Source organism: Dromiciops gliroides, chromosome 3, assembly GCF_019393635.1.
Source record: "Dromiciops gliroides isolate mDroGli1 chromosome 3, mDroGli1.pri, whole genome shotgun sequence".
Classification (NCBI taxonomy): Eukaryota; Metazoa; Chordata; class Mammalia; order Microbiotheria; family Microbiotheriidae; genus Dromiciops; species Dromiciops gliroides.
In genome coordinates this window covers 390291597-390303909 of record NC_057863.1, presented here as the reverse complement: position 1 = coordinate 390303909, position 12313 = coordinate 390291597, and the positions used below count along the sequence as shown (strand labels likewise).

The 12313-nt window shown below is 42.5% G+C and overlaps 1 protein-coding gene across 1 annotated transcript in view; it reads right to left on the bottom strand.

Annotated features, from left to right (window-relative positions):
* Positions 1-12313, bottom strand: part of GLI2 (GLI family zinc finger 2) — a 320135-nt gene that overhangs the window by 69249 nt on the left and 238573 nt on the right. The window contains exon 5 of the mRNA XM_043995795.1: positions 9140-9325. Within this exon, the coding sequence (XP_043851730.1) occupies positions 9140-9325 (186 nt within the window). The remainder of the gene's footprint in view (positions 1-9139; positions 9326-12313) is intronic.

Here is a 12313-nt window from a genome sequence, read left to right as displayed (position 1 = left end):
CTTGGCGTAATGCCTGGTGCATACTTTATTTCAGTTTATTGTTGTTGTTGTTGTTATCATTCCTGGCTTTGAGGTCAGATCTATATCCATGAGGCCACTTTGCTTCTTGCCTCCTCTCTATTCAAGAAACACAGGATCTATATTATGTGATAAACAAGAGCCCATAGTCAAGACAAGCTGAGCTCAGGTCTTGCAGGATGTATCAAAGGCACTGGTTGATTACTCAAGGCTTATAATCTGCGTGTAAAAACTAGCTAACCAGAACACAGTATTCTTAACCCTAATTTCCATAATTATTCTCTGGGTTCTTAGTCAATGGGGGAGGTGACACAGGGACATTTCTTCAATCTTCCCTTATATGGACACAGCCCAGAAGAGGACCTCATGGAGACCAGCTCAGGGCTACTTGAACCATGCGATCTTGTTTGCTAGAGGGGAAAGAGGGGCACTGAGACCTTTGTCCTCAAACAGGTCCCAAGGAGTGTAATTTGAATGGTGACTATTATATCCATATTGAGAGGCGACTATTCCCTTTCCTCACAAATGCTACATACAAAAATCCATTTGACATATGTGCATTTTTGACACATGTGGTTATGTAAGAACAAGGGCAAGTCATTTTAATTCTCAGGGTCTTAGTTTCCTCATCTGTAAAATGAAGGGGTTGGACTAGGTGGCCTCCAATCCTAAATTTAGGATCATCTCTTACCAAGCTACCTTCCAGGGATGCCCCATCACAAACAGCGTGATGTGCCACAGATTCCATAGTTCACCAAAGCTCAAGCCACAGCATGCTCTCCATAGCAAGGAGCACTGCATTTAGAATCAGAGGACCTGGGTTCAACACTGGCTCTGTCACTATCTCTGTAACCTTGAGGAAGTCATTTCCATCAGTCAATCAATCACCAAGGATTGCTCAAGTATCTACTGTGGGCCAGGTAGAGCTGCAGATAGAAATACAAAAAAGGGCCCTGCATTCTAGAGAGGGGTGGATACACATCTGCTGAGAGGTAAACAGAGAAGATAGTCAAGAGAACTGCCCAGTCGTCAAGTGTTGGTGTTGGGGCTAATAACTGGGGAATCAGGAAAGGCCTCTTTGAGCCTCAGTTTCCCCATCTGCAAAATGGAATTAATATACGATCTATATCCTGAGGTTTCATACGGCAAGTCTGAAAACACTATACCAATGTTGGTATTGTGATATTATAGAGCTGAAATGATCATACCAATGAGTCCCCCTACATAGCGCTTTAAGGATCTCTTTGAAAACAAAGGACGAACAACAACAACAACGATGTAAAGTGTCTCATTTTAATCTCCTGTGTGTATAGAATATTGTGTTTATTAAATGAAGTTTAATGTTCTATGTCCTAAATTTTAGGAGCAGGTGATTTGAACATGTTATTTGTTTCATGGGGGAACACACACACACACACACACACACACAATGACAAAGATGGGACTCGATGGAAAAGCCCCTGATATTGGGAAAGATTGAAGGCAAAAGGCAAAGGGGAGGACAGATGATGAGATGGAGAGACAGTGTCAAGGAAGCGATGAACATGAGTTTGGAGAGACTTCGAGAGAGAGTGGAGGAGAGAAAGGTCTGGCGTGCCATGATCCTTAGGGTCATGGAAAGTCAGATGTGACTGAACTGAGCAACAACATATATGCACAAACATTGATTTATAAACACACACGTCCAATTACTTTTCTTTCTTTCGTTTTTTTTTTTGGTGGGACAACAGAGGTTAAGTGACTTGCCCAAGGTCACACAACTAGTAAGTGTCAAGTGTCTGAGGTCAGATTTGAACTCAGGTTTTCCTGAATCCAGGGCGGGTGCTTTATCCACTGCGCTACCTAGCTGCTCCCACGTTCAATTACTTTTTGCATGCAGTCCTAAGTTTTCCCTAGAGCCACAGTCCTCAATTAGATAAAGGCTTTTCACTCCTTTTCTGAATCTTGAACCAAACTTTGATCTTTGGAATCTTGGATTCCCTGGATCCCTCTGTTGGCACACCAACTCCTGATTCGAAAGATGAAGGATTCATTAGCCTTCCTGGCCCCCAGACAAGTCTCACTGAGTTGTGACCCTCATTGTCAGAGGAGCCACAAAAACCAAATGGTAACCGAAAGAGGTTCTTTAATGAATTCCGGTGTCAAGTAGAGCAACCAAAGGATTTGATTTCTCGGGGAATTTGTGCAGGGTTTAAGTGCTAAGGAAAATGAATGCTTGATTGAGCCTGGCCAACACCCAATCTCTCCTGTGAGTGATTTGTATCACTGTCTGTGCCGGCGGGATCAGAAACAAGAGCAACTTTGCTAATAAGTTTTCTTATTTTCTTTTGGGGGAAATCAAGGAGTTTTCATTCTTTAGCCTGAGATCAGAGACAATCTAGTCCAGTGGAAAACAAACCTGAGGGATCAGGGGAGGGGCTCCTGAATACAAATCTCTTTGGCTGATCTGTGAAAAATATCCTCCAGCCACAGTAAAAGCAGCCACTGTGTGTGTGAAATCAATTAGGAAGGAAACTTTCAGTAGGTCCTTGTCCAAGCAACTAGAATTCAACTTGTTGATAATAAGATAGTTTGTGGGGAAAAGCACATGGATTTATATTACAGAACTCCAAGGCTAGAAGGCACCAGAAAGGTCTGTTTTGTCAGCATCATGCCCCTGCCTTTGAGCTGGAGGACTATATTTTAAACCATTTCAGATCAAGTTCTATCTATCATGTATCTATCTCATCACCCTTTTTTGGTGGCCTTATTTTAGTGTTTGACTCCTGAGAACTACTTATGGATGCCTAACCTGAACCCCTTATCGTTTGCCCATCATTCTAAACTACACCATTAACTATTTCTGTGAAACATATGGGGTGTGGGTAGAGTTCTTAAAACTGGTCTATAACGGGATTATAGTATCACATCTCCCTTCCCCTTCAATTATTGCAAAGTAGAATTGAAGTAGCTCAAAAGAAATGTGAGATGGGCAAATTTAGAGAATTCAACCCAAATGTGCACATGGACAATTTGTGCCCAACCTGGGGTAGAGCGTTTCAAACTCCCATTGATCTGATCAGCCACCATCAGATACACTGTAACTTGACTCTAAATATAGTGATGTCATTTTGGTTCTCTTTGGGAAGGAAGGACAACAACCAACCAACAGGATTATAGTATCACATCTCTCTTCCCCATTTGAGAGTTGTTCATGTTTTGGGCTACTACAACTGGAGGAGATTGGCTATTGTCAATCAGTCAATAAAAACTTATCAAGTGCCTACTATGAGCTAGGTGCCATGCTAAGTGCTGGCAATACAAAGAAATATAAAAGACAGTCCTGTTCATGTTCCTGCTGAGAGGATGAGAGAATATATTTTCTGATAATTGGATCCCTGAGATAAAACAAAAAACAAGACTAAACACTTCATTTCCTCATACACTGTGTGTTATGATTAGTGATTATAAAGCTTCATTCACCTCAAGTCTGATTCTTTCAGGGGGAATTCCTTCCCCAGGGGACCCTGGGTCTCCAGGTCTTTCTCCCTTCCAGAAATTCCTTTGGCACTTATTGTCCCTATACTTTGGAATGCATGAATAAATAATATTCTGTGAAACAATCAAGAACCATTTATTAATTTGTTAATTATCTCATCTCCTATCACCATATGCCATTGCAGAAGTTGTCTGTCCCCCATGCCTCATTTCTTCCTATTAGAATCACCAGTTTCCTTCAAGGCTCAGCTTTAGATGCTACCTCCTACTTGAAGCCTTTTCTGATTTCCCTGATTGTTAGCGTTATCTCCTCCCTCCTGAAATTATACTTATCAGACTATATGCCCATATCCCCCAGTAAAATGTGTAAGCTCCTTAGGAGTGGGGAATTGATTTTTTTTTGTCTCTGAATCCCCAGTACCTAGCACATAGCTAGCAATCAAGTGTTTGTGGAATCAAATTACAGAATCCAGATCTGGAAAGGATCTTAGAGGTCATTTAGTCCAAATTATTTATTTTATTCATAAGGAAAATGAGATTCAGGGAGAAGTGACCTTCCTGAGGTTTCATAATCAATATTTCTTAAATGTCTACTCTGTGCTGGCCCCTGTACTAAGTACTGAGGATACAAATACAGAGAAAAACAAACCCAATTCCTGCTCTCAGGGAGCTTACACTCTTGTTCTAATTGGATAAAGCCAATTGGCAGGAGAGTTGGAATCAGAACTCTGACCCTGGTTCCTAATTCATAGTTCTTTTCTCTACACCACATAACTCACCTTGTCCTGCACTATTACTTTACTATTTTACTGTGTATATCATGAATGAATGAATTGATGAAAGACAATGCATTTGTTTACTAAGTTCTTAGCCTTAATCCACTGGAGAAGGAAATAGCAAATCAATCCAATATCTTCCCCCCAAAATATCCCCATTTTGGTCAAAAAGAGTCAGACACAACTAACATCTGAACAACAACAAAAGCTTTTACTATGTGCCAGGCACTATGCTAAGTGCTAGAGATAGCAACAGAAGCAAAAAAGACAGTCTCTGCCCCCAAGAAGCTTACATTCTAATGGGGAAGGACAAACACTTCAAGAGGAGTTCAGAGGGGTGGAGGAAGAGGAATCATGGAGTCCTGGTTCTGGTCAGGTGGGAAGTCACCTCTCCTGTCCTGTGGCCCAGTTAGAAGGAACACTCTTAGTATCCGAGTACCCTGCCTACTACTATACATCTAAGAAATAATCAATCAATTCACTATGCTAAATGAATGAACAAATGTCACTGATGTAAATGGTGGAACTTCCCAGTAAAATAGAAATTCCATCAGAGTGTGAATTAAATGAAACTCACAAATGTGACAGAGGAAAACAATCTACAGAACTGTCAGTCTGCACTTCATCACAGAGCAGTAACCAGATGTAAAGAGAGACCCAAAGTCCTCATCTTCTTGATATAGCAGGAGTTCAGGATGACCATTTAAAAATACAATTCAGAATGTCTTCAGTGAGCTTATACAGCATACCCAGCAATCTGTTCCACACGTGAAGGATGCCAGAAAATATTAAAAATAATTCTGACCTTGACCTTTGTTTACAGTGTGGTTGGGAGAATAGATCTTACATCTCACCTTCTTCGGGAGGCTTTCCCCAATCTTCCCAGCTGCTACAGTTTTCTCTTCTAAGTTTATTTTTCACCTTCTCTGTGGGTATTTTGTATGTACCTATCTGTATGCACTGGTGCCTCCCCCATTGGAAAGTAAGCTTCCTGAAGGGAGGGGCTTCAGCACTAAGCAGGGTGCCTGGTATATAGGAAGCACTTAATAACCCATAGATTTTTAACTTGGGATCCATGAACTTGTTTTTGTAATATTTCAATCATCCTATTTCCTTTTGGCATTTTATTTTATATGTTGAGGAACGTTATTCTAATTTTGTTTGGGTTTTTTTTGGTGGGGCAATGAGGGTTAAGTGACTTGCCCAAGGTCACACAGCTAGTAAGTGTCAAGTGTCTGAGGCCAGATTTGAACTCAAGTCCTCCTGAATCCAGGGCTGGTGCTCTATCCACTGAGCCACTTAGCTGCTCCTGAGGAACATTATTCTAAGGAGGAGTTCATGGGTTTCTCCAGACAGTCCCAAGAGCCTCTATAATAAGCACTTGTAGAATGATTGATTGATAATCAGACGGCATTATAAGACAGTGTACAATGCTACAAACTATGAAAAAATCAGAAAAGAGGCTAGCAGTGAAAGCTAGGGGGAGAAGGCATTCCAGGTTCAGAGAAGGACATGTGAGCAAAGGCATGGATAGAGGAACAGAGAAGGCAAGTGCAGGGTTGGTCAGTGAGTAGAACAGTCAGGCTACCACAAAGGGATCATGCAACGCTTGACAGCCTATAAATCCCTGGGTCAGGACCTCCTGCCACAGCCTCTGGCTGTTGACCTGGCCTTTGCTCAGAAACACGTGCATGGTATGGAGGAAGCCAAGATTCCCCTTCGAGATTTGTTTCACTGCCAGTCCCAACATCCGCTCCGGCTTCGGTGCCAGGCCGGGAACAAGGGTAGCCAAACTTCCTGGGTCTGATGACGGGTCAGATCTGATAGAGAAAAAGTCAGTGCATTTTGCATTGACCTTGGTTTTTCCTGCTTCAGGGAGGCTGACTGGGTCTCAGGGCTACAGGCAGCTTCCTCCCCTTGCTCTGCTTTGATGAACCGTTTTCCTAATCTTACCACTAGTGATGTCACCCTCCCAAAGTCTTTAGATAGAAGGGGATGAAAAGTTTCATTTTCAGAGCAGGGTGTGCTGAAGAGTGTGCACTAGGAAGAAAGCAAAACATTTTGTGTTTGAAACACCAACTTCATTACTCAGTGGTGGAGGTTCATAAGAGGAGCCTCATTTCTCAACTCTAAAATTTATGGAATGTAGAGCCAGCTATGACTTCCTCTTTTGTCCCTCTGTTTCTCTTTAGATCAGCTCATACTGTCATGCTGTATAGTTTGAAGGCTCAGCATCAGCCACCAGCAAAGCTTATGAGTGTAGACAAGGAAGATTAAAATTGAGAAAGGCTTATCAAAATAAATAAAAATACAATACAACATAGATAATGTTAATTTGTTGTTTTCTACGACAATGTGCTACCTACAGGGATCCATTTCTATTTGAGTTTGGTATCATTGGACCACCAGCTGTCAGAGCTGACTACTTCTTTCTCGAATGGTTAGCATCCTAAGTTACTTCTGTTCACCTCTCAGGAGCAGAGGACAAACAACAGCAGATGCTTCACCAAATACAGAGTAAGAAATCTGCCATAACCACAGCTATTCTGATTACAAAGCTTTCCTTTTCCTTCTCTATAATTCTTACATATGGGAAGTTGAGCATGGTTTTGTCATCATAATTGAAAAAAGAAGAGGTGGACAGCAGTTTGAGGTTTTGGGGGCAGGTAAGTGACACAGTGGATAAAGTGCTGGCCTTGAAGTTAGGAGAACCTGAGTTCAAGTCTGATCCAGACACTTGTTAGCTGTGTGACCCTGGGCAAGTCACTTAACCCCATTTGCCTCAGTTTCCTCCTCTGTAAAATGAGCTGGAGAAGGAAATAGCAAACTACACCAGTATCTTTGCCAAGAAAACCCCAAATGGGGGTCATGAAGAATCGGACACAACTGAAATCACTCAACAACAACAACACTGAAGGGAGGTGGCTGTGATGATGCAGATTTTAAGTCAGAGGACCCAAGTTCAAGTCCCACCTTTGCCACTTATTAGTCACATGACAGTGGGTAAGTAGCTTTATCTCTGGAAGTTTCAGTTTTTCTCAGTAGCAAAATAGGTATGGTAATACTTGTATTTTCTACCTCACATGGTTGTGAGGTTCAAATGAAATAATGCATGTAAAGCATCATGCATAAGTCAGCTATTACTATTGGGCACTAAACAATGCAAGTTATCTCACAAATTCTCTCCTTACAGAAATAAGAAATCTGAAGAATTTCTGAGAATGCTCCCACATTTACAAGGTCAAATATTTCTTGCTGCTTTTGTTTCATGAGTGTATTCCCTGCATCCCCTTAAAAAACAACTCCACAATGACAACAAAAGGTGAAGTGAGATCTAAGCCCTGGCCTGGATATCAGAAATGACCAGGATTCAATCCTGTATTGTGTGACCAAAAGAAGGCCTGCCTGGGGCCTTATTTTCTTCATCTGTGAAATGGAAAGAATGTCCTGAGCCCTTAATCCATGTGATAGAACAGTGACTGGGCGATGAAAATGGAAGCATCAGATGTGGACAGTGCTTTCTGCTCTCTTCCCCACTCTGAGATCTAACTTGAGGTACTGAGCCTGATCCAATTAGTAGACATTCAGTAGGAGTTGCCTTTTATGGATTGTTTACAAGGGGATTACGCAATTTATTAATAGCCTTGATGTTTACATCTCCTCATTGGCTGATCTATTGGTTCTCTTAACAGCAACGGGGAAAAATCTCTCTCTTTTTTTTTTCCTTCTAAGGAAATCCACAGAGGGAACTAAAGGCACACAAAGCTGTTTTAAGGAATAACCAGTCACAACTGGCCCAGATTCCCCTCCACACAATTATGTTTGGGGACAGAAGAATAAGGCAAAAAGACTAAGTTCTCATCTCTAGCTGAAAAATTTGTGCGAGTCACTTAAAATTCTTTGTGTTTGTTTCTTTACTTGTACATCACCTAATCCCACCTCCATATTTTACAGATGAGAACAATGAAGTAAGAGATGTTAAGTGATTCACCCAAGGTCCCTTTGCTAGCTTGGGGGTAGAGTCACCACCAAATGATTCTTAAAGGACATCTCTTATTGGACATCTCTAATGTCCAATTGTGCAATGGGTCCATAGAAATCAACTGGGAATGTAGAGTCTCTGAATCAGCACAGAATAGTCAGGATGAAGGGATTTCCAGAAGAACTCCAAACTCTCCTAAGGCTCATTCCCCAGCTGATAGACATGGCACAATAATGCTGGGAAGGCAACCAGGCTTAACTAATCAAGTACTCAACAACTGAGGCTCTGCAGGCCTCTAGCCAAGGTCTACATGAGGCCAATAACTCTTTCCTGGATGGTTTAGACATTCCCCTGCCTGGAAGCAGGGGGCTGGACTGGATGATCTCCAGAGGGACTGTCCAACTCTAGCATCCTGTGACTTAGATTCAAGAAGTCACTCAAGTGGCTCTTTTCATCAACAAGTGGGTCTCCAGGGCTAAACCGAACTATCATTAACATCTGTGGGAGGGTCCCTAAAGACCACCCTCTCTGAGTTGAGCTGGGCAAAGGGGGCCAAATTTAGCCAAACACTGTAAACACCAGGATTAGTTTCCCAGCACAGATAATTCTCTGCATCTTAAGTTTTCTTCTTGAAAATGGACATAAGCAGGCTCCAACTTCATAGGAATGCCATGGATCACCAAGTAAGTTTATCTCAGAACCATCTACAAGTTCTAGTTAGAAAAAGGGATGAGACTTTTAAAAAAATCAACAAATAATAGTGATTATGACATTTAAATCAATAATGATAATCATGCTTCAGTCCCTTTTGAGGCATAACCATTAAAATAAGACTTCCTTGCCACCTTCCCCCTATCCAGGACATTGTCCTGGACTCAGTACTTACCATCCACTGGGTTGAGGTAGTCATGGAGGTGGGGGGCACCCGTAGCTCCTCCGCCTTGCATCAAGAGGTCCCCATAAGGGCCTGGGTGGCTCGCCATGAGTGTCATTTGATGATAATAATCTGAAGGGTTTGCCCCTGGAGGGGGAAGGCCAAAGAGGCTTCTCTCTTTAAGGTGCTCGTGGGCCACTGGGAGAAGGGAAAAAGGAGGGGAGAGAGAAAATCAATCAAAATCTGACACCAATCTTATTTTTTGCTTTTGAGTAAGGAAAAAAAGGTCCATAGAAACACAGTAGTCTCTATTCCGTTCCTCTCTTCTCATACTCTGCTTCCCCTTGAACTCCCCCAGTACCTTCCTCCCCCTTTCAAGCATCCAATTCAGTGCTGTGCTGACGTTCCGTATGGGGTGTGTTTCTGTCGATAAAGGAGACCAGGCCTGGGCCTCTACATTCCTCCATTTCCTCAAATTCGTAAACAGTCTCTCATTCGCTCCCTGTTCTCCCCACCCTCAGCAAACCAGGACTCCTTGTAGAAACTGGGAGCTAGAGGGCTGTCAGCATCGACATCCCAGCTGATTTGGTTTTTAAAGAAAAAAGAAAAAGAAAAAGAAGGCGCCACGCAAGCCAGACGATTGTAGCCTGGTCAACGATAGCTATGTCTGAAAATTCAAGCAGAGACCTAATGCTGAGCGCTCGTTAAGTTCCTTGGCCAGATAAAACCCTTTGCCTGCCAAAACTCATTATGGCCTCTTTCTCCACAGCTGAAGTTTTTCAATCCTGCTTTCCTGAGATTCTACAGTCCCTGGCTAACCAGGGATTAGGAGAAAAGGGCAAAGCCCCATTTATCAGGGCAAGATGACAGAATTCATGTAAAAAATATGGAGCCAACATGTAAGGGCCCAACCTACCATTCTAACCTTTTCTTCCATTACTCCCCTAACCAACTCCCTGCTCCAAGAAAGCTTGTCTCCTTACTATCCCAGGACACGTCTAACACTAGATTTATCATTGTCCTCCACCTTCTCCTCCTCCTGATAATTAATAACATCATCACCAAAAAGTACTTATTAAACAGACGCTATGCACCAAGAGTTGTGCTAAACAGCAGAGATACAAAGAAGGGCAAAAACATCATCTTTGTCCTCAGGGAACTTCTATTCAATGGAGGACAACAAGCAAAGAACCAACCACGCACACACAAGATGTGGCCAGAGAAAGCGGAAGGCCGTCTCACAGGAAAGGGACCATCAGTGAAGGATCACTAGGAAAGACCTCCTGTAGAAGGTAGGATTTGAGGTGAGTCTTGAAGGAATTTTGGGAACCAGGAGGTGAAAGTAAAAAGGGACAGAATTCTAGGAGTGGGAGACAGACAGTGGGAATGTCTGAAGTCATGAGATGACTGTCTAAGGAACTGCAAGGGGGTCAGTGTCAAGGGGTTGGAAGATGTAAGAGCATTTAACATAGTACTGGAAGGTAAATGCAAAGACATAGGAGGCACAGAATTAACCACTGGGTGGGGATGCGGGGACAGGAAAGGCCTGGTGTGGAAAATGGCCCTTGAGGTAAATCTTTTTTTTTTGTTTGTTTTCGGGTCAATGGGGGTTAAGTGACTTGCCCAGGGTCACACAGCTAGTAAGTGTCAAGTGTCTGAGGCCGGATTTGAACTCAGGTACTCCTGAATCCAGGGCCGGTGCTTTATCCACTGCGCCACCTAGCCGCCCCCCTTGAGGTAAATCTTAAAGGAAGAAATGAATTTTAAGAGAGAGGCAAGGAGGGGCAACATTCCACAGAGATGGGGGATGGCAGGTTGTATGTAGGAAACAGACATAGGCCACTTTGATTGGAAGAGAAAGGGAAGTAATGTGTAAGCAACCTGGAAAAGTAGGATAGGGTCAGATTTTTGAAAGGACTTTGTGTTTCCTCCTAGAGACAATAGGGAGCTACTGCAGCTTCTCGAGTAGGACAGTGCTATGATCAGACATGTGCTTTGAGAATATCCATTTGGCACCTGTGTGTGAAGGATGGGTTGGAGAGGGGGAAGATGGAGACAAGAAGACCAAATAAGAAGCGACTGTAAAAGTCTAGGTGAGGGGCAAGGAAGGCATGAATGAAAGTAGTGGCACTGTAGGAGTAGAATGAAAGGGATGGTTGTGAGAAATGTTGTGGGGACAGAATTGAAAGGTTTAGCTACTGACTGGATATAGGCAGTAGCTAGCTATGTCTAGACAGGGATGAAGACAAGAATGGGGGCTTGTGCTTTCAGTGATGCAAGGCACTCCCAGATTAGGACACTACTTCTATAAATAATAATCTAGTTAGTCTAGAAAGCACCGAAAAGAGAGCAAAGAAGAGGACTCAGAAGAGAGCCTTGGGCTATAACCTTGCACAGGGGAGAGATGTGGATGAAGATCCATCAAAGGAGACTGAGAAGGAGGGACTAAGGCAGTTAAGAGGATCCAGGAGACAGCAGCGTCATGAAAAGTCAGGGGAAAGAGAATATACAAGAGAAGGGGCTCGTCAGCATTGTCAAATGCTATAAAGGTCAAGAAGAATAAAGCCTGAGGAGGTGGGGAACCATTGGATTTAACACTAAAGAGATCAGTGGTGAAAGTAGTTCAGTTCAGGGCTTCTTTAACTTTTTCCATTCCCAACCCCTTTTTGCCAGAGAAATTTTTACATGTTCCCAAATATATAAAATAGGTATACATAATTTTTTACTGTTGCCAATTTTTTTGCAACCCCCACATTCAGTTATATGACCCCATATGGGGTGGCGACCCACAGTTTAAGAAGCTTTGGTTTAGTTGATGATGATGTTGGATAACACATTGGAAAAGGTTAAGAATAGAGTGAGAACAGAGAAGGTTGGGGTAACCATTATAGAAAGCTTCTTCTGGGAGTCAGGCAGAGAAAGGAGAAGTGACTTGAGGGGATGCAATAGACAACAAATATGCACCAGAAAATGCATTATGTTTTGGAGTCAGAGGACCTTGGATGGAATCCCATTGAATTAATTAATCAATCAATAAAAATTATTAAATGTCTACTATATACTAATCCTAGCTCTTGCTTGACCTTGGGCAAATCAATTAAAATCTCAGGATTACAGTTTCTATAGCTATAAAATAAAGACGTTGAATTAGAGAACCTACGAGGCTCTTTCAAGCTACAAATCTGA